Source organism: Nansenia antarctica, assembly GCF_963989245.1.
Source record: "Nansenia antarctica genome assembly, chromosome: 4".
NCBI lineage: Eukaryota > Metazoa > Chordata > Actinopteri > Argentiniformes > Microstomatidae > Nansenia > Nansenia antarctica.
The window spans coordinates 14,543,786-14,566,888 of NC_137689.1; the positions used below are offsets into that span (position 1 = coordinate 14,543,786).

General features: G+C 45.7%; 1 protein-coding gene across 1 annotated transcript; it reads right to left on the reverse strand.

Annotated features, from left to right (window-relative positions):
* Nucleotides 1–362: 362 nt before the first annotated feature.
* Nucleotides 363–21,854, reverse strand: LOC308155698 (forkhead box protein O1-A-like; the record flags this gene model as incomplete). Its single annotated transcript, XM_080529072.1, has 5 exons — nucleotides 363–1,351; nucleotides 1,990–2,469; nucleotides 2,515–3,333; nucleotides 3,531–3,722; nucleotides 21,279–21,854. 4 exons carry the CDS (start codon nucleotides 21,852–21,854, stop codon nucleotides 2,020–2,022), a joined length of 2,037 nt encoding a protein of 678 aa, XP_080385198.1. The 3' UTR covers nucleotides 363–1,351; nucleotides 1,990–2,019.
* Between the last annotated feature and the right edge of the window lie 1,249 nt (nucleotides 21,855–23,103).

A 23,103-nucleotide genomic window follows, 5' to 3' on the forward strand; every position in this document is an offset into this window, starting at 1 on the left:
TGATAGCAGTATCAGACAGACTATGAGAAAAGAGTAGATAGATGAAACTTGGGGGAACAGCATGAGAGGGTATTAAGCTTTGCATCCATGCTCACTTCTCTAATTTCGCCCTGCTCTATAATCACAAAATAGTCTGATACTGATACTACTGGTAATAGTCTACACAATGTGTAGTCATCGATCCATAGTGATGCTTGCTATCCTTACTGGACTGATTCATGGGTAGAATGTGTGTACTTTCTAAGAACATATTGTAGCCTATTGGCAGTTTGAAAGGTTCACGAAAGCATTTGAAATGCACAAAGACAGTTTCTGGCTTGACGATAAAAATATGAATAATCAGTATCACAAATATACACACAGCATAGTATACAGTATACAGCATATATGTATGAATTATTGTATTTACATAAATATATATTTATACATATGCAAAACGCTTTTTGACAACTTTGTTGAAAAGCACCCTGAAGTTTGGGAATGAACCCACTTGAATGTATAATAAACTGTATATTCCAGTTCTTGTTTAAACTCTAGTTAACAGAGCTAAAGCCTGCTTTGATTTTGTAATGTTGTCTCTGTAGAACCACTGAACATAAAACGCTGAAAATACACACTTATAGAAGATATTCTGATCCAAATAAAATAACGTAATAAACAGCAAAAATGTCACAATAAAGCATTGCTTTAAGAGTAAAATGAGTCTTCAGCGTCTTCCAAGTCTCGTTGTGAATGATATTGTGCAGACTGCTGTATTTATATGCCTGGGTCGGACTAGACTTTCCCTCCTAACAAGACCAGTTATAGAGAGCCACTGCTGGCTACAGTATATACACAGCATGGAAAAACCTTCTCAGTCTGTGCTCCAATATCAAGTCAGAGGGGCAGATTCACTGAGACTGGTCTACAAGGGCCAGCATACAATGCATGTTATTTACCAGTCAGCAGCATGTGCTGTCAACAATTACATCCAATTCACTACCAGATAAATGCATTATTATGTTTAGTTGGTGCCAATCAGTGAGATGCAAATACCATACAAATCTATCAATCTATAGATGTGAACTGTTATTGAATATGATGTGGATGCCCATGTAGATCACACAGTGAATCTGACCCAGACGTTCTAACATAGTCATCTTACAAGATCCAATAGCAAATGAGGCAACCTAGAAAATAACCTCACCTGAAGAGGAGAGGATACTGAACCAGGAAAGGCTCACCCACTACCAGCTCGGAGGAGAGTAAAGAGATATTTAACTCTAGGCAGTCTCTCTCTCTCTGGAGAGGGGTCTCTTTGGACTGCTATTTTCAATTCTCTTAATGTTGGCCAGTGGTGATATGCTGTCTCCTGCAGGGATGAGGTTTTTACAAAGAAAACAGAATCAAAATTATAAAACTGTAAATGACTACATACAGTGAGTACATACACTCACAGGCCACTTCATTAGGTACACCTTTTCAACTGCTCGTTAACGCAAATATCTAATCAGCCAATCACGTGGCAGCAACGTAATGCATTTAGGCATGTAGACATGGTCAAGACGATCTGCTGAAGTTCAAACCAAGCATCAGCATGGGAAAGACAGGCTGTTTTGAGTATTTCAGAAAGTGCTGATCTACTGGGATTTTCCTGCACAACCATCTCTAGGGGTAACAGAGAAAGTTCAGAGCGGCAGTTCTCTGGGCGAAAATGGTGGTGGTGGTGTAATGGTGTGGGGGATATTTTCTTGGCACAAATCTTCAGCAACTGCATGATGCTATAATGTCAATATGGACCAAAATATCTGAGGAATGTTTCCAGCACCTTGTTGAATCGATGCCACGAAGAATTAAGGCAGTTCTGAAGGCAAAAGAGGGGGTCCAACCCGGTACTAGCAAGGTGTGCCTAATGAAGTGGCCGCTGAGTGTATGTTTTAGGACACCATTTTAAATCGTAAAATATATGTTTTTTTCTGTGATTTTTTAAACTTGGTCTAAGACCCTCACCTGTCTGAGTGTATTTGACTGCCATGTGTCCTAGCCAGAGACCCAGCTGTGTGGGGTGGTCTTCACACCCTGGGATAACACCTGAGGAACAACCAGGGGGTCAAAGTTGAAGTCCAGTGAGTCTCCGTCCATGAGGGTGTCATGGAGGACGGATTCCATGTCACACTCAAAGCGCTCGATCGACATGTCGTCCAGGTCGCTGGGAAGCCTCTCCTGGTGGTGTGGCTGCGGGTGGGCGGGCCCGGGCCGCCCGTAGCCGTTAGCACTGCCGTAGCTAGGTGGAGCCCCACCTGGATGTGCAGAGTGACCGTGAGACAGCTGCATGTGTGTCCTCAGGCTGGCCAGACGAGCAGGGCCGCCTGCGTGGCTCAGGCTGGTCAGGGGAATCAGGCTGCAGCCGTTCATGGCCCCATTCATTAAGGTGGGAGGGCCTTGGCTATGGATGGGCCGTGGGTGTGGGAGTGCGTGTGTGTGTGGTTGTGGGTGTGGGTGTGGGTGTGCGTGTGCGTGTGGGTGTGGGTGTGGGTGTGGGTGGGGGTGGGGGTGCTGGTGCTGGTGCTGGTGCGGATGCGGATGCGAGTGGGGCTGAGAGGGACTCATCATCTTGACCCCCCTGTGCCCCCCCACCTGACCCTGGCTGCTGTAGGTGGGTAGGAGGCGCCCTCCTCTACTGGACTGAGACACCACGGTCTCCATGGAGGGCATGATCTCGCCACCGGGGTCTGCGTCTGAGGTCAGCAGCTCCTTGAGGAGGCCTGCGGGGCAGTTGTAATGGCTCAGGAAAGGGGCAAAGCCGGGCTTGCTCTCTGGTAGAGTCTGCATGGGGATAGGAGACAGGGTGTTCATCCCAGCCTGGCCGTACAGGCACTTGTGGTAGTCCTGCTGGGGCTGGGGGCCCATGCTAGGAGAGCTGTAGGGACTGTTCTGCAGCATGGCGGAGGGGGAGGACTGGGAGGAGTCCGAGGCAGGCCCGCCCACCCCCAGCTGGGGGTTCTTGGGGGAGAGCAGGTTGAGGTTGTCCAGCAGACTCTCCATCACGTTCTCTGAGCCGTGGCGACCCAGGGAGCCCGCCACCTCCGACAGGCTGGGCAAGGTGGCGGTCATCTTGGGACCCGCCCCTCCGGGGTAAACCATGTGGACGTCGGCCTCCCCCAGGTCGTCCTGCTCGGAGAGGAAGGGGGAGCGCCGGCCGCTCAGGGTGCTGGCGTCAGAGCTGGTGCGCGTCCTGAAGGTGGTCCAGGCCTCGAAGTCGTCGTTGCTGTGAGAGTTGGGGCTGCCCAGCCACTTGGAGTACTGGGAGCCTGGGCTGTCTGCACCGCCCTCAACGCCACCCTGGAGGGCCACCTGGGGGAGAGGAACAGAGGCGAGATCACACAGGTGGACAGCTTGTTGACACACAAGCTCGAGGCTTTCCATATAAACAGTTTGGTACAATAAATAGTAACTTCTATGTGTATACTGTATGGAAGTCTCCATCCATATCAACCAACCCTGTGGTTGGGTAGAGGTACGGGGAGGGGATATCCTTTCCTTATATATACCTTTTTTTTGGCTGCTCGTCCTCGGCTCTTGGTGAACTTGCTGTTGTTGTCCATGGAGGCGGCTCTGCGGCGGGGAGACTTGCCACTTTTGCCCCCCTCTGGGTTAAGCATCCACCAGGAGCTCTTCCCTGTACCCTCATTCTGAACACGCATGAAACGACTGTGCAGGGACAGATTGTGCCTGATAGAGTTCTGGAACAGAGGTGGAGAGAGATTTGATTCAAATACAGAAGTGTCCATACAAATCACACCACTCAGGGTTTTAGGGTCTTTTGGTGTCTTGTAAGGAATCAAAATTGCTAGGGGGAAAAAACGTGACTTAGATCCCCATCTAACCTCAGCTCCCTGGGTGTGTGTGTGTGTGTGTGTGTGTGTGTGTGTGTGTGTGTGTGTGTGTTTGTGTTGTGGGGTATGGGGCTACTTGTAGATCCTTATGGCACAAACACTACACAACAACTTTCCAAGGCGTTTCTGGACTGGGCTGTGTACTGTAAACCCATGAATTCTGAGCTCGCACATGCACTCGCACACGCACTGGCACGGGGGGCGACACAGACTCAGCTCAGAGGGAGCTAAATGGAGGAGACATGGCCTATTGGGTTTGAAGGGGAAAAAGTCATTTGTCATTTTTATATGAGGAGGAGGAGGAGGAGGTGCAGAGTGAAATCACAACAAACAGGCGAGACGGACAGTATGCTGCATGTATATACACACACATCCTCTGCTAATGATATTTTGTCTGCCCAGCTTTTTCCACTCACACCCTGACGAGACCTCTCTTGGCAGAGACACAGGCCACTCTGGAGAGGGGAGGGAGGGCAGAGGGGGTAGTATGTGGTATCATTTCAACACAGAATGTACATATTTTTGGCTGACTACACGCAGCAATATGGGTCCCTATAGTTTTTCTTTAAAAACCATCACTTGCTGATGCTGAGAGGACTTCATACTATATTATATTATTATATCATACTATACTTCATACTGAGAGGAGGTCATACTATAAGCTCTCTGTCAATAAAACACATGACTGGTTTAAGTAAGTTATGGATAAATGCAGAGTAGTGTAATTCAAGGCAAGGGGTTCTTAGCCTCAATGTACAATACCATGCCACCTCCACTAACACACAGACAATGTAGTATAAAGAATGCCAAATAGCATCTGTGCCGAACCACATTAGCTCTGGTTAATGAATGCCCAGTGTCATCACTCACAGTGTGACAGGGGACTGTCGAAGCACAAACTCTCTGTCTCGAACCTGTGGAATCAGTAAAGGAGTATCACCCTTACTATAACCTTTGTTTTTACAATCTGCAGACTTCAAAGGTTGAGGTATGCACTCAGAACGAGAGGCAGGGGAGGAGCTCACAGTGTGGGTTAAAAGGAAGAGAAGAATAAGTAGTTTTCTACATTTTCTACCACCAATCGTTCTAATCGCTCTTCACAATAGAGCTTAATCATTTCCTGTTGAGCACCACCCAGTTTCACCTGTGCAACCCTTGAGAGAGAGAGAGAGAGAGAGAGAGAGAGAGAGAGACAGAGAGAGAGAGAGAGAGAGAGAGAGAGAGAGAGAGAGAGAGAGAGAGAGAGACACACAGACAGACAGAAAGAAAGGGAAACAACAAAGGGAGTAAATTCAAAAAAGGTTGTACGGTATTTGGTTTTATAGGCAGCATTACAAAAGAAGCCCAGAGAAATGTCTCAGTAACGTACGGAAATAGTTCCCCACCCAAATCCTTTCCCAATCAAGAACACTGCTATGTAGATATGTAACTGATTGTCAACTTTGATTGTCAATTTTAACTGAAGTGACAATGACAGGTGAGCAGCACCCCCCCCCCCCCTTTCCCCTCCTCTCAACCCAAACTTGGCCAGGCCTTTGGGTTTTCTGAGGCAAGCGAAGATCTGATTAGGTGGCTCAGAGGGGGTTTGAGTAACAGTGACTCACTTCCCCTCACTCCCACTGTGTGTATGTGTGTGTGCGAGCGTGTGCATGTGTGTGTGTGTGTGTGTGTGTGTGTGTGAGCGTGTGCATGTGTGTGTGTGTGTGCAGTGTTACTGGATGTTACGGCCTTCTGTCTGTGGCCCAGCCCCTCTGTGTGTGTAGGTGGAGCCCCACGTTGAAGACACAGGTGAGGCTTCTCATAGCTTAGTTACCATGGTTACCTCACACAACAGCCACCATATTGATCCGCCTCCCGAGCTCTTACTATAACACATATTCCCTTAAGCTATAGTCTTTTAACAATGGCCTCACAGTGTTTAGGCCTGTGACCCTTCACTCTTCTATGCAGTAATAGGACGCACAGGACAGGAACACAAGATGAGCATGTCCCCGGAGGAGGATTGTCCCCATGGAAATGGTGAAAACAAAGAGCAACAACAACAATCTTCTCTTAGTAATGCTTACCCATAGGAGGGGTGGGAGAGAATAGTGCAAGATAGGTGTATGAGTGCAGAGGAGGAGAGGCCAGGTAGAAGACAAGAAAAGACAAAAGTAGAGAATGTGATCTCTATTCTGGTCCGGAACCTTAAGAGAAGAGCCCCATTCAATGCCCCTTCACTTCAACCTAAACACACAGACTGCACTAGAACAGAAGAGAACAGGGTCAACAGGAGGGCCAGACATGTACTCTGTCTAGACAAGATCTTCCCAACACGCTAGTATCAGCTTACTGTTGTGATGGACGTAGGGTACAAAAAGACCAAAACAAAACAGATGACAGAAAACACCAACCAGGGAATTTCCCAAAACAACCATGTGGACTGAACTGTAACTCCCTCTAGTCAGTGAACCCAGATGTCAACAACCACAGGATTCTACATGGATAGACATGGAGATTCTGCCTCTCTGAGTGAACAACAATAGAGGGATTGTCCAAATGGGCCTTGGTTTGGGCTTAACACCAGTTTCTGCAATGAAATTCTTTATATAATTATTTTGTGAATTAAAGATACATTATGGAACTTCTGGCACTTATTCTTGACACCAGATTTAGTCTTGAATGTTGACTATATGGTTGGTTCATGATATAATGTTCATTTATGTATTTATGAGACTACACAGTCCTTAGTTGAAGGCTACCAAACCTTTGAAAAATAAGCTTTTGCTCAAGGGTGTGGGGGGGGTGTGCCCCTGTCTGTCCAATTAGGTCATTTCTTGAATATTTATTTTATTTAGGGGACCCACCAAGCTTAAGAGCTCCCCCAGTGGTTGCAAATTATATATCGTCACCTTCTTAAAATAATGGCTTATGTCATATTTTCAAGTTTTGCAAAAAACTGAATAGACTGAACCAAATCTAGAATTATATAGATATTTAGACAAAACATAATTTTCCTCAAAAGTGACGTAAGCCATTATTTTAAGAAGGTGACGATATGATAACTTTAAAGCCTCATAGATATCCTAACGACAAGCTTATATTTCCTGGAAAAGTGATTTGATGATGCATTTTGACACAAACGTAGAGACGGTGGTGGTGTTTGTGTGTGTGTGTGTGTGTGGGGGGGGGGGGGGGGGGGGGTAGTTGGGGGGGCAGTTGAGCAGTCTTATGGACACATAATACTGAATTCAATGGTTCTCCCTGAGCTGATCACATGCAACCTGCAAACTTGCAAACCAGATCGGCCGACTGTATATTCCACTACTGTATATTCCACTAACTAAGCAAGACGACACTCTGTATTGACCTGCAGCATTCCATCTAGACAGGAAGCTAGCCCCCCCTGCAGGTGACTGCCCCCTTTCATGTGGTCACTTCCTGCCAGGCAGGAAGAGTTGTCAAAGGGATGAGGGAGGAGAGGGGGAAAGCGGTGGAACAAAAGGCACACAGAGAGGTCAGCAGGGCCATATCCCGCTACTTGATCTCTGAGGGTCAGGACTCCTGAGACTGCCCCCAGGGACACGTTCACACAGCCAGGAGGACTTGAGACCTAAGACCTCACCACTACACTCTTGTCCTCATTAAACTGAGAGACATCCCCAAGTCACTCAACGGCAACAACAACAACAGTTCCCTAACAGCAGTTTAGCCGGCTACTTAACTGGAACATTGACTATACTCTAGTCTCCACACAATAAAGTAACAAAGTTGATAAAGATAAACTTAAAAAATGAACTATTTGTATACGATTTTTGGTTAAATGTTCCCAACAAGAGGCAGAGATCAAACTGAGATCCACATGAGGCCAAAAAAAGGTCAACATAATAGTGTCTCTCAACAGTAGGATTTGTGAAGCTAAGGTGGAGGGGAGGGGCAGGGGGCGTGTGTGTAGTGAGCGTAGGGGAGAGAGAGAGAGAGAGAGAGAGAGAATGAGAGAGAGGTTGTAGGGTTCAAGGCATGGATGGGGAGGGAGGCAGAAGGAGATGAGAATGTTTTTGCCGGTGAGGGCTGGGGTCGATGAGTTCACTCTGTGCTGAGCGCAGGCTCCTCAGCGGGCGCTGACAGACACATGCAAACAGGCTGGAGAAGAGGGAGGGGGGCCGAGGGGAGGTCTCAGACGTGACGTGCTGGCTCGGGCCGCCTGGCGTCTGACTCACTGAAACAGAACCCCCCAACTTGAGCCAGACTCCTCCCTGCTTCTCCACTGGCTCCATTAAGAAAAGCGTCCCTGAGCCAGAACGAGTCCAGGCCTGCTGCTGGGCATTATGCCTGGCCCAGACAGGAGCGAGAGAGAGAGAGAGAGAAAGAGAGAGAGAGAGAGAGAGAGAGAGAGAGAGAGAGAGAGAGAGAGAGAGAGAGAGAGAGAGAGAGGGCAGAGAGAGAGAGAGAGAGAGAGAGAGAGAGAGAGAAAGAGAGAGAGAGAGAGAGAGAGAGAGAGAGAGAGAGAGAGAGAGAGAGAGAGAGAGCCACAGGACTGAGGAGTGGTAAACAACTGCACAATCCTAAAAACAACAGTAATTCTTACTACAACACATACAGTATAGAGGAGGCTTGTGTGAATGTGAAAGTGTCAGTCCTTCCACAACACACTGGCCTGGTGGCCATCAATGGATGTTCTGTCCTCTCTTTGTCTGTTAGTCATTCTGTCTCTCTCCATCTTTCGGTGAGTCTCTTTACCACTCTATAACAAGCCGTCTGTCTCCCTCTCTCTCTGTCTGTCTTTCACACATCCACACGCAAAAACACATGAAACACAGGAAATGAGTCATTAGCAGAGGACCTGAGATTTGAGAGTTGGCGTTCTTACACGCTAATCGTCAAAAATCTGAGAGAATAAAAACAACCTTTTTCCAGTCTTTGCAAAGTGCCTTTAGTATGTGTGAGATACACAGACTTCACATGGTCTAATCTGGTGTGAATGAGAACATGTCTGTGCTAAGGATCCAGAGGGATTCAAGGATACCATGGAGTGGCCATGTAGGGGGTGATGAGTATTCCTTTTTAGTCCCCCTGGGCCTCTTTTAACTTTAAACCACAGCAGGGGACAGGAGAGATTCTGCCTCAGGGGTGTCCCCCTTCAGACACACAATCATCCTGAAATGTCAACCTTAAAAAATACCCTGTGAGTCATTCGAGGCAACCCATGTTTAAAATGAAACTAGTGCCAAAGCAGGTACAACAGATTGCTGATGGCAGTGACAGCCATCAACCTAGATCTCTGTTACCCTGCAAAACCCTTCGCCCTCTGGTTATGAGTAGGCCTGCTCTACCAATTAAGCTCTCAGCAGAATTACCTACTTACACTTTCTCAGAACCAAGCCCGGCCCGACGCCTTCAGTTCCTCCAGCTCAGACAAACTATAGTGCTTCTTACAATTACAGGGTGCACTGTACAAAATTAAGGTTGAGTCAGAGATTTTTAATCTCACTGCTGCTGTCAGCTCCCAATGCAAGGGCACATACTATTGGTGAAGGTCTATTCTATTCTAGTTATTTAGTGTGCCCTGGGAGATGCCAGAGGTGTGAACGGTGTGGTTTAAATATAGTGGGGATGGAGGGGGGGTCACTGGTAACTCACTGTCAACACATCTGATGCTGTGGCCCCATCTGCTTCCTTTGTGATATGTTTTCTGTAGAAGAATATGTGGGTGCTGTAGTTACAGTGTGCCAGCCAACTAACCAGTGCTACGCACCTAAACGCGCTACCACATCACCCACAGTCCCGCTTACCTTACCCGCTGAGTGAGTTTGTGAAGTATACAGTGTGAGAAAGAGATGAAGAGATCCTCTGCTTACACACTTGTGTTACTAGGACAGAGTATGTTCATTTGTTAAATGAGTCTTAACTGGAAAATTGGTCTTGAACAACATTGCCGTACTAAACTCGAAAACAAACACAGCTGTTATGCAGTGACTATTGAAGCATGACGCTTAGAGTAACAGTTACAAGTCAAGTAAACACATAAGGCCCAGTGAGGGCCAGGTGCACCCTGGGTTAGAGCAGCCTGACAGCCAATCGATGGGCCAAGCTGGAACATGCAGAACCACAACAACAGACAGAGGATCCCCAGGAGATTCATTCATGAAGACAAACCACTACTTCAAATCAATGGTTTTAATGTCACATCGTCTCTAAAGTAGGCAGTAGTCAGTGGTGGGGTCGCGTTGATTGACAGGTGGCTATGACTGACAGGTAGTTAGGTACAGTGAAGGGCAGTTGAAGCCTCAGTGTTGCCCATGTTCAAGACTATGGAGTGGCAGGTTGGACAGAGGTCAAACAATGTGCCAACAATGCTGTCAGCTCCTTTAACACCAAGGCACAACTCTCAGGTTTCAAGACCATCTTCATTGCAGGGCAGAAGAGCATCTGAAATAATAGTGTACGAAATCACGTCAATCAAAACTGGAGAAAAGCAATTTGTAAAGAGGCTTTATGGAGATGGTTTAATCTTCTAATAACCAAGTGGTGGACAGTTTCATAACAAAATTAACGTGAGGGCTAGTGGTGGACAGTTTCATAACAAAATAAACATGAGGGCTTGTATCTGTCTGCATAATTTTTGCTAGAAATGTCTGAGGCACTAATATCCCTGTGGAGACAGAAATGAAATTCACATCGCTGAGATTTGGTTAAGAGGACTGCAGTAGATTGTGTAGATAGGAGAATAAATGGAGAGGACGCAGAGCATACAGAGATAAGTTCACAATGACAGGGTGAATGGGTTAACCACTTCCTGATGTGCTCTTCCTGTGTGTGTGTGTGTGTGTGTGTGTGTGTGTGTGTGTGTGTGTGTGTGTGTGTGTGTCTCTCTGTGTCTGTGTCTGTCTCTCTCTCTCTCTCCCTCTCATTAAGTAGGCCTAAGTAACCCAGCAGCAAGCAAAGCTGAAACTGAGTGAACAGAAACCAGAGAGCACAGGGTTGGTGTTATACTGTAGGGCTGTAAAGGGGCCACCGCTGGTGCAGATGAACAGCACTCTTGCACAATCTGGAGAGCATCCTCATCTCTAATGGTCCCAGTATAATGCAAGCTCTTTGGTGAACACTAAGCAACATGATGAGTGACCTATTTTTGCAACGGTTGCAAATTAGCACCATGAATAGGGTAGGTAGAGAATGTGAATCAATAACCAGATACAAGTTCCCATGATACACCAAGAGAGTCACAAAAACACTGGTGATATCTAGGCTACATACTTAAATGGAATGGCAGTTACATTGATTTGAGGTGAAGGCAGATAAAATAATCTAATAATTTCTGAAAGTTCTGTTCAGAAATAGTTTATGGTGTCTTATTACTTGTAGGATAAAAAGTATTCCTCAGAATGAAACTAAGGCCAGACAGATTGGATCTGTAATCCTCCAGAGTCTAATCTGGAGAATGACTCACATTCTTCCCACTACTTACGGGGTATAAAGGGCAAATAACAGGATTTGGCCTCTAATCTCAATCACTTTTGATTTCTGTTTCTTTTTCTTCGCACTACATTTTCTTTGTCTCCTTCCTCTCCCTCTCTCTCTCTATTTCTATGGGATATGAGAGGACCAGAAACTGTGTGTGTGTGTGTGTGTGTGTGTGTATGTGTTGTTGTGATAGCCAACTGTACTCCATGTGCTAATGGCCAATACTGTTGTGCCAGAGAGAGAGAGAGAGGGGGGGGGGTGCTAAGCATCCCATTGGGTTTGTTAGTGGGTAGGTCAGTTTGTGCACTGCACTCCCTTCTCCATCATATCCGTTCAGGAAGTGCTGGCTGGTGCTGATATGGCTGTTCTGTCTGCCAAACACAGGAGACAGGGCCCCCTAAAGAGCAGCCTGGACACACTGGAGGGGCCAGGGCACAAGAGGACTGGGGGGAATTTGAACTCAGAGGGAATTGTCGGAGTCAGGAAGATGGGGCCTCCTACGACCCTTTGAACATGTCAGCCATATTTCATTTTCTGGAATAATGTGTGTCCATCCTTCCACAGACTCTCTCACTAAACCAACTGAGGAGGTGTGTGTGTCTAACCTTTTCGGCTGAAGATATAACATCTCTTATAGCATCAGCATATTCACTTTATATCACATCTCTAATCGGACATTCATTAAAACACATCAACTACAAGAAGATTGAGACGATGTCAATTCAGTATCCCCGTTTTTTAAAAATCCGTAATGAAAACAAAGAAGAGGTTAAGTGGATTGACAAAGGGTATACATTGTCTGCATGTGCATGCATTTTCACTTGCCTTTAGTTAGTTCAATTAGTTTTTACACTGTGAACTTTTCCTTTGTTAAAAGCAAAGTTGAACATGTAATAAGAAAATGAAACAACAAAACTAAAGATCATCGTCATTTTGTCGACTGTAATGTTCCGACAGTGTGTCTCCCCTCCCTGAGAATCCTGCTACAGAGACAGATTAATGGACTAAATTGTGGGCCCCAGATGAATCCTGTCCCCTTAATTGCTAAGGGATATACAGTATGCATTGTTATTGTGGTGGCCTAGAGGCCCCGTGTGTGTGTGTGTATGTGTGTGTATGTGTGTGTGTGTGTGTGTGTGCTAGGGGGGAGTGATTATTCTGCGCTAGCTGGAGCACAATGCACTGGCCCCGCGTGCCACACATTCCACAGTCTCACACACACATAGACACACACTGTACTCAGCTCTCAGCCCACAGCTCTGAGCCGCAGCCCAGCCGGTCAGCTGACTGCCCCAGCCAGACGCCTGGCTCCCCCTCTGTAAAAGCCCCTTCCCCAAGCCTCATCGGGGGTTCCTTTAAGGTTTCAGTGAGCCTAACCATCTTCTCCTGAGGATGGTGACCAAAGGCCTCTGCTTGCAACTCCATGTTCGACTGAAAGTTAAAATCATAACCCAGACAAACAGCCAGTAAGAATCTTCACATCAGGTCCAATGAAAACCAAGAGAGAATGTGTTTTTACCTTGCAGATGGCAGGTGATTCGACAGAGGGAAGTTGCATCACAGTCAATGCTAAATATAGACCTAGACACAAAAGCACCATAAAAAAACTAGTGTACACACGGTTATCTAGCTTCTAGGAATTACTAATCTATGGGCCTTATTCAATAAGGTGAGGTAGCTGGGTTTCCCAGAAGCACTTTTTGCAGCATAAGAAAGCACATTTAAATAAAGAAATGAAATGACATCACAGCACTACAGCATTTGAGATAACATTCTAAAGCAAGGCCTTCAGGGATCTCACCATCTCTAACCCCCCCCAAAACAAAAAACAATAAACACATATGGGGAGAAAAGAAACCTCTTAACAGAAAAGTGCAAAGATCCAATAGTGCCAGTTAGCGCCACACGTGTGGCAACGGCTCAGGTCACAGCTCATTGAGAAAAACAGAGAGTTCCAGTAAGGCGCCATGCATACTGCCTCTGTCTCCTACCTCTGGCAGCCAGGCCCCATGGCCCCACAGCCACCCCAGGGGAGCGAGAGGCCCCCGGCGGGCCAGGGCTTTCTCTGGCAAGGCCAACGGCTGGAACGCCCAGCTGGCAGACGTAGGGGGTTGCAGAACACTGATGGGCAATAAATAACTGTGGCATGGGGACAGAACATGCAGCAGCAGCATCCCTCCCCTCCGCCCACCTCCAGTCCTATTGGGTGGAGTGATGTTATCACAACACTCTCCCTCCCTGTTATACTATCACCACACCATCATAGGGTGTGGAGTTGGGGAATCATTCTTTCCACTTTATGTTGTGTCACACTTCATGTGAATGCAGAATCAGATATTAGGCCTATATGAAAAACGTTGGAAAAGGTCCTGGGTCCTGTTTTGCTACATAAAACTTAAAATGCTAAAAAGGTTTGTATCAGAGACACTGCTAAGGACATGGTGCTGATAAGGTAGGTGCATCTTACGTTGGCTGTTTTTGCCGTAATGACACTAATGACAAAAGGTCTGTGGATTCTGCGACTGTGGTACTGCTCACTGCCAGATGTAATAAAACATCCTTTCACCCTCGCAGCAGACAACTGTCTCACTGAGCTCATGCACGCACAAGAAACTGTCCTGCCCTATGCGTCTGACCCTGACAGTGTCTGATGCTAGAGTACCTCTCTCTCTCTCTCTCGTTTTTCAGGGCGGGGATGTTAACACACGGCGCTATTTTCCAGCCACTCAGCAGGAAATGCATCATCGTTCATTGTAGGGGACGGGGCTGCTGTTTTTACAGGAAAGTGTAAAAATAACCAATAGCCAAAGGTTCCACCGGGGGCCGACAGAACATGACATGAAAACTCATGTTGTTGTGTTTCTTTGCATGAAAGGAAAATGAGATACAACTAGGAGGTTCTTCAAAGGTATTTTGTTAATAGCAGCATATGACCGGTTTAAATAATGCATTACAGTATGACCATATCAACCAATCAATACAACCGAAACTTGTACTCAGATGAAGGGAGGTTGTGGCGGGGGGGGGGGGGTTCATGGTTAGTTCATGGTGACGGTAACGTCACACAACTCCGTCACAACACTCCACTATTCCACCCCATGTCCCACAAATGTTCCAGGGATAAACTGAGTCACAAGATAGGGTGGCTTGTATTGAGTTCTCGTTGCATAGCAGTTTACACGACGCGGTGGGACAGACAGATGAATTCACAGACAACCAGGCAAGCGGTGGTTGTATGTGTCGTATGTCAGATCCCCACAAACAGGGGAGTCTGCCATTGAACCTGTCATCTTGCTGTCAGACTCTTCTTCTTAGATCTCTGTTGCCATAAACAAAGCTGAGCTGCATGATTCTAAACCACTCCACACTTCTCTTACACAAACATGTTGTCAACACAGAGCTGTGCATAAGAGTATGGGATCTGATAGGACGAGGAATAACAATCCCCTTCTCAGAGCTATTGGCCCTGGTCTGCTTTTAGAGGCCAAACAGTGGCGTCCGCAGCGGAAATTCTAGAGGACATGGACACAGGGATATGAGCACACAACTTTGGAATGGAGGATGTTTGACGTTTTTCCCTGCACCCCCCCCCCCCCATCCCCTCCTACCCACAATCCCCTACATTGATTGAGGTGTTTGTGTCGCCTCCTGTTATTGTCGAGGACATTTCACTGAGTTACAGTTTCTGCCTAAAAATAGTTTCCATGGCTAGCCCACCTAGCCCCCCATAGGAAAAGAGGTATGTCGAAGAATTTCAGACAACTTCAGATAGAAAATTAGGAAAAGGAAATGATGAAATAATGAAAATTATGTTGAGCGGGTATGGTGCATAAATTCAAGGGTAGGGAAAAACATGTAAAAGTGCATTTCAGAATATGCTAGTTCTATCAGTGCACCCATGTATTTGTCTCTGTCTGTCTGTCTGTACGCAGCACTTGTGTCTCCCTCTTCCCTTCTGTTTGTAATTCTATCTGCGTGTCTGTCTGGCCTCAAGCCTAAGTAGTGCAGCTCACGTGACCACCCCACCAGTTCTCCCCGGCTTTCCCCTATACAGCTCCACTGACTAACTACTGGCTGCAGACTTTGGCCCAGGGCATTCCGATTCCAGTAAATGTTTTGTTGTTGCGTAACTCTTATAATAAGCGTCACCTTATCTGAACTCACACATCCATATTCATGCACACTCACTGCAACTCATTGTTGCCAAAATAGAAACATCGAATAGACCTTGAGTCTGTTTTGACTGATAAGGAATATTACCAAGAGTAAATGTTTGGAATTTTTTCTTTTCTTTTTTAGATATTCTGCTCGGAGGAATTTCTTTTGAGCCCAAAATACTGTATGCGGGGACTTTATTTAACAAGCACAAACAAGTTGTTATGGAATGTCTTTGGTGAGCTACAAGGAAAATTCCTGTCGATCCCAAAGCAACGCTCCTCTTGTTATTCTGAAATCTCAGTTCGGCTATTTTCCAGCGCTTTTAACGTGCTCTCATTGTTCTCTCTCCACCACACCACACTCTTAGAGCCGTCACTCAGTCCTGGTCGGAGCCAGCTCTCAGCTCACAGGGCTATAGTAAAGGGGAAAGCTTCCTGTCTTTGATATCTTTACTGAGCTGGACTAATGCCAGACCACCTCCATTGATTTTACACTTTCACATCTCTTTCTAGAGAGAGAGGGCACCCTCTGCTAACATTTTTACCAAAATCACCAAGCAGAGAAATTAAGCTTTTTGAATGCCTGGAAGTCTAACACACCAAACTCCCTCTAGCATTGACAACAAGAAAGTGTGTTACTCAATAAGAGTTAAGCAGCACGTTTGAGTGCCAAAAAGCCTGTATGTCAAACCTGTCCATTACCAACTGACATGTTGTGTTCGTTGTGCTTCCCTTGTCCAGGTCTAGAGATACCCAAAATACCATGTGCACTGACGGTATGTTTACTCTCAGATAACCCTGTAGGGGTCTCTGGTACTTTAGAATTGGGACAGTGGTGGGGTATGTGCTATCACCAGGTAGGGGAAATCACTCCTGGACTTCAAAGGTTACTGGGGTACCAAGGTTCAGCCACCCATATCAAGGCGGACTGTTAAACATTTGCACAGCCACCACCAGGGACCATGCCTACATGGTGCTGTTTAGGAATATGAACAACTAACTGAGTAGAACATGTATAACGAAGGTGTGTAAAAAATAAATAAAAAAAAGGAGCAAAACTTTCAGGCTTGTCATGCTGTACATAAATCACACAAACATCACATCATGCATACACGGTCTACATGTTCTTGAGATATTTGGCCATTTTATTACAAAAAAAAATGTGTTTAGTGAGTTCATTATTCAGAATAAGAAAAGCCATATTTCAGCAATTCTACAGTCCAACATTGGCGTGTTGCCACTTGAAATACTTCATCCTTGATAAGAGACAGAATACTCCCTCACTGTCTCACTCACAAGCTTTTCCACACCCTCCCTACCTCTTGTTCTGGCAACATGTCCTGAACAGAAACTAAACACCGTCAGGACTGATTCAAATGGGTGGGGACAGAGCTCTGAATAGAATACTCTTGCGTGCTCACACACACACACACACACACACACACACACACACCCGCCCCCCCACACACACCCACACCCACACCCACACCCCACACACACACACACACACACACACACACACCCACACCCACACCCCCCCCCCCCCCCCCACACACACACACACACGACTGGCACAGTGCCTATAAGGTCACTGGGCGGGTTTGCCAGTCACATTCCTTACACTCCAGTGGCACTATAGCAGCCACTGTCAGGTGAAGAACAGGTATTAGCTCAACCTTTACTTTTGAAAATATATCCCCATCCCCTGCAATAAAGGAGGATCATAAAGTTGTTATAATTTAAGTCGCTTATACAAATGCATGTGGAAAGGTAATCCAAAATCAGGCAAGTCAAGAGGGGAGGGAAGAGTTTAAAAAACCACCAAGGTCAATAAACCAACACAATGCAGTAACATACTTTTGATAAGGAGATTTAAAGCTTGTGACCTTGCTCGTGAACATGCTTAATATGGGGTCCTTAAACTGACCCCTGGGTCATACTGCCATTGGTGGCTCTTTCCCCCTCTTTCCCATGGGCAGAGTGACTTACATTCAAGAGTAGAGACAAAGCTTGGCTGAGCCCATCGCAAAGGCATGCTAAAGGACCATGTTGGTAAATTTGCTCTGAGAGCCCCGGAGCGCACACTGGGTTCAACGTCATAGAGCAAGTAATTTGATTGGAATAGAGGCGTTCCATGAGCGCTGATCAGATTTCCAGAGCATATTTACAAACGCACCCTCAGCAAGTACGCATGCGCACACAGAGAGATAGTCAGTAGTTTTTTACCAGTCGTTAGAGCGAGTACCATGTTACCAACAAGCATCTGTATGGGGGGGGGGTCACCAAGTGTGAGTGAGAAAATAGCGGTCAGGAGAATGAGGCTGGCAGGTCACTGTGGTGCTGTGGGAGTCAACACATGGGCATCCATCATGAGGGCGTACACTAACATATGTGGACATACTCAAGAAAGATGCAGGAGCAGAAAGTACCGGCGAGCTAGCCAGGTATATGGAGGATCGTGATTACTGGAAGCACTAATGGTCCAAGGAGGACCTAGAGAGAAAGTCGTTGTGGCGAACACAGTTAAACTAGAGCTTGAGGTTCCTCCAGCATCCCTTAAATCTACTGTTTGGGAACATTACGGTTTCTCAGTTACCTACAATGACAATGGACAAAGACAGGTGGATCAGACCAAAGCTATATGCCGGCATTGTTCAACTGCGATCAGGTATGCGGCTGGCAATACGTCAAACTTGCACATGCAAGAAAACATAGTGGAATGCAAACCTAGCTACCCATGGCATTTAAGCAACCACTCGCTAACAATTCAGACTGGACCAAAGCAATAACAAATGCTATAGGTGTGTTTATAGCAGTGGACCATACTCCTTTGTCAAGAACACAGGTTTTAAACACATGTTGAACGTAATGGAGTGTCGTTACGCAGCTCCCTCTCGTCCGCATTTCAGCCAGGAAGTCATACCAGCCCTTATAAACAGAAATATGAAAATACAATGAATGTCAGTAGAAGCTGGCAAGTCCTAATGTGAAGTTGAAAGCTGCTTACGTGAATACAAGTACAGTGCATAAATGCTGCACCTTAATGGATGTTTATTTTATTATTTATTTATTTAATTGAGAGAATATTATTTTTTATTTACTTTTCAGTAAATTGTACTTTTGTATTACTAGGTTGCAACTGGTTGCAGAAGTATTGACATACTTTATTTCATTTAAGAAAGAAAGACCCACTGTTTGTTCAGTAAACACTGTTTAATAATAGGCCTAATTGAAAACAAAACAAACAATTTTATGTTTTGTGATCATTTTTACCCTGCTATACCAAAAACGGAACCGTGACTTAAAAACCGAGGTACATAGTGAACCGAAAATGTTGTGAACCGTTACACCCCTATTAAAGAGCATTTGCATTCTCAGCACCTTCAACTATCATGTATTTTATTCTGTAGATCTTTATGATACCTTGCTGATGCCTGATGTCTGATGTTCCATGCTCTTTGTGATTATGAGGATGAGGTTCCAAAGGGGCTGCCATCATGTTAAGCTGTGAAAGTCATGTGACCCCCCCGTCCCACAAACATTTCCCATGAGGGTTATAGAGGCGATGCTTATTCGCTTTGCTGTGCTGATCTTCTCTTTATTCTTTCTTGAGTATAGAGCATTTACCTCCATCATAAGTGGACTATTATTGTAAAGACTGGGAGCCTACTCGCAGGCAAGGGTATGCAGGCGTGTCTGGTTTAATGCACTGCTCTACCATCTTTGGATACAAACAGCCTCAGGATTACCTGTAATTACCTGAGACAGGTACTTAAGAGGTGTGTTTCATACACATCTTACAGTACAGTTCCCACTTGGACCACACCAATTAAATTGTATTATATAATATAGACTATATAGCATGTGCGTAGTATGCGAGTGGATCAAAGCTAGTAATATTTCACTGCTCATCAATGGTCCAACTACCATCAGAGAGAGAGAGAGAGATGAGATGACGATACAGTCCTTTGGTCTGTATAAAAAGATTTGGGATGAATGTAGGCCTATGCCTATGTGTGTCAAGATGTTCATCTGTCTCTCTTTCCTGTCTATATCTTTATCACACACCCATGCCCATGCCCATGCCCATACCCATACACCCACACCCACACCCACCCACCCACACACCTACCCAGTACCCACCCACACACACACACACACACACACGACTTGGAAATGTGATTCCACAAAAACATCCCATGACCGCTTGGAATGTTGACAATGATGTCTCAAAGGCAGAATGAGGGCAGACGTTGTTTTGTCACGGCACGCGCAGACCATGACTGTTACGTTTGAAACACACCTCTCGAGTACCTGTCTCTTCTAGCTAATTACAGGTAATCCTGAGGCTATTTTTATCTGAAAGATGGGAGGGGCAGCTGAAATTTGACATCTCCTCAAAAACTTCAACAGAGTGTTAAACCAGACATACCTACATAACCTTGCCAGTGAAAAGGATCACATTCTTGTCTTTACAATAATGGTGCACCTATGATGGAGATAAATGCACTATACTCTGAAGATCAGCAGAGTGAAGCGAATAAGAATCGCCTTTATCCCCCACATGGGAAATCAGAGCCAGTGAAAGAACTGACCCATATTCTGATCTGTAACACCCAGTGTTAGTCACCAGACACCCCAAGACCCCACAAGACTTTAATGTAGGCTATCTTTAAATCACAAGACAAACTCCATACAGCATTGTATGGGACAGGCATGCTTGCGGGACAGGGGGGGGGTCACATGACTTTCACACTCACAGCTTAAACATGATGGCAGCTCATTTGGAACCTCATCCTTGCAATCACAATGAGAAATAGGCTATATAAAACACATTCAAGTTGAAGGTGCTGCCTACGCAAATGCTATTTAATGAATCAATCGTGCAGTGCAGCAGTGAAGTACAGTAAAAATAGGCCCACTAGAGGTTGTGATCAAAAAGGCCTCCAAGTATAGCCTATAGCACACTGTGTTCTGCTTGGATCTGGTCCTGAAGACATCAGGGGTGGTCCTGATATTGCTGGAAACTGGTGGTGGTGATGATGGGGAGACCTCTGCTCTGATCAACACAAACATCACTCATTCACACCACCAGTAGCCTACTCATCTCTCTCTCTCTCTCCTGAAGTGTTGTTGATGGGCATTGCCCATACCAGAGAGTAAAGATTAAGAAGATACTTCCCGTCTTTCATCATGTTCATAACTGAAAGATCCAGTCAATCCATCACCGTACCTTACATTATAAATGAGACGTCTCCTTTAGTGAAACTAAACGCAATGGTAGGCTAAATGGAATGGATTTTACGCAGCAAACCGCGTACAGTTGCGCCCTTTTACGCACGTATCCAAGAAAGCACTTAGCCTTATTAGACTGCATAAATGTACACTTAATAACCAGCTACGGAAATTATTATGTGGGACCACACAGCTCAAAATAGACATGATAGTATGCTATCAGTCCATCAGAAGCATAATTGTGAACTCCGTGAACTCCAGATGTCCACATAGTGTGTGAATGCCATGCCATTTGAAACAGCGTGAAGTGGGCAATTCTTCGCATTCTGAACCTCATACATTAATAATAGGCGTGTGAGCGTGTGAACGGGTTGAAATGCGTGTGTCTCACGCCCAATGCGTGAGACTTGAGAGCCCTGCATTATCAATTGATTAAATACGACTGTGATAATTCACGGCGCGATGCCTCGTACCTAAGCTATTGCGCGCGGTAAGGCTGAGATTAGGCTGAGATGATGGTCAATCATGAAATGCATTATTATTCCATTCTCAAGAAACGGTAACTTACCTTCCAACCTGCGGAGCTATTGCTATCTCCTTTATCCTTAAAATAAGGCACACTCTTCACCATCCAGTCGTAGATCTGAGACAACGTCAGCCGCTTTTCGGGTGAGCTTTCGATCGCCTTGGTGATCAGGTCGGCATAGGACATATTCCCCCAGGCGTTCCGGCGCGACGAACTACTTTTCCTCTGAGCGGCGGCGGCCACCGAACTGGACCCGGCGGGGGACGATGAGACCGGGGTGGGCACCTGTTGCTGCTGCGGCGGCTGGGGACTGGGGTATTGTTGCTGTGTGTGTCGGTGTATGCAGTTCTCCTGACACTGGAAATCATTGCACAGTACGAGCTGTTTCTGATCCGAAAAGTCCTCCGTCTCCTCTAACAAACTGAGGTTATTGATGAATTCGTTACCATTTCCACCGGGCTCTTGCTTTACTGAGGCGGGCGCCGGTGAAGACGTGTTCGAGCTCGCCGGTTCGCTGAACTCCGGCCGAGGTAGAGGCCAGGTGCACGATCTGGGCCGGGAGAGCGGCTCGAAATCCGGGTCTATCTCAACCAACTGTTGCGGCGGTGGATCTGCCATGTCAAAAGCAAATTAACTCAGTTTGTCACATATAGACAACAGATAGAAATCTACCAGGCACCAAGTGTAAAAAGTATATAAATCGTCGTTACTTCATGAACTCCCAGTCTCAGCCTTGATAGGAACTGGGATGATAACGATGTTTGCAATAAGGCTACCACCACAACTCCCTATAATTTTGCGTTTAACTGAATTTGCGCGGTCAGTCAAAGTTGAACCGTGTTTAAGTCCATATCACGTCTCTCACGCCTGACTCTGCCTTGTCGACTGTCAATCACTGTTATATTACGTTACAAGACTACGAGTCAACCGGTAACACCCACTGAGACTTTGAGTGACAACCTCCAGCCACCAATGATAACCTTATATTAAACAAGGTAAACAAGACTGGCTTTTACATAATGCATATTTATGTTAGTTCACCCCGAAAACACGGCAGTTTACACGGAAAAGATTTCAAGGGGTACAACAACATGTTTTTCTGTCTATTCAGTTTCCTCTAGTTGTCTCAGGGTGAAGTTATTTATCAATATGTCTCTGAGAACACGAAGGACAAACTGTACTAGGCATGCTGTAAGGTTGATGAGGAAACTTCATCGCTTGCGAGTAAATTTGCCACACTGTAAAAAAAAAAAAAAAAAAAAAACAAACTAGGCGATGGAGATAGTTTTTCCTCATTATGCAATACAATGAATTATCATGGGTCTCTCAAGAATCTACAAGGAAGGACCTATCACTTACTGTGTTGGTACAGTCTGGTTCTGTCCAGCTACCTGGAGTGGACAATATTTCTTTTCTTATAGCAATCCTGTTTAAACTATGCCTGTAAGTGGCACCTCTACTCTCGTCAACAAGGGCCTCGAAGTAGGCCTATGTTGTTATTTATATTCCTCGACCACTTTTCTCAGGAGGTAAAGAAAGGTTCCCAATCTAGTCCTAGTGGAAAAGGCCAACACTCCAGGAATAATCCTGCCACCTTGTGGATTACTCAATAGATTCAACCATTGACACAATTCAGACATGGGCCATAGGCACATAGGTCAAGATATATACTAATACTGGGTAGGGGCTCAAAACAGTCTCAATTCTTTGTGACATTGATTCCACAAGATGTTGGAAACATGCCTTTGGTGGTGGTACAAAATGACATGATGTGCACCTTCAAGCTCTGAATCTCCTGTTCCCATCCCAAAGGTGTTCTATTGGATTCAGATCTGGTGACTGGGAAGGCCACTGAAGTCATTGTCAT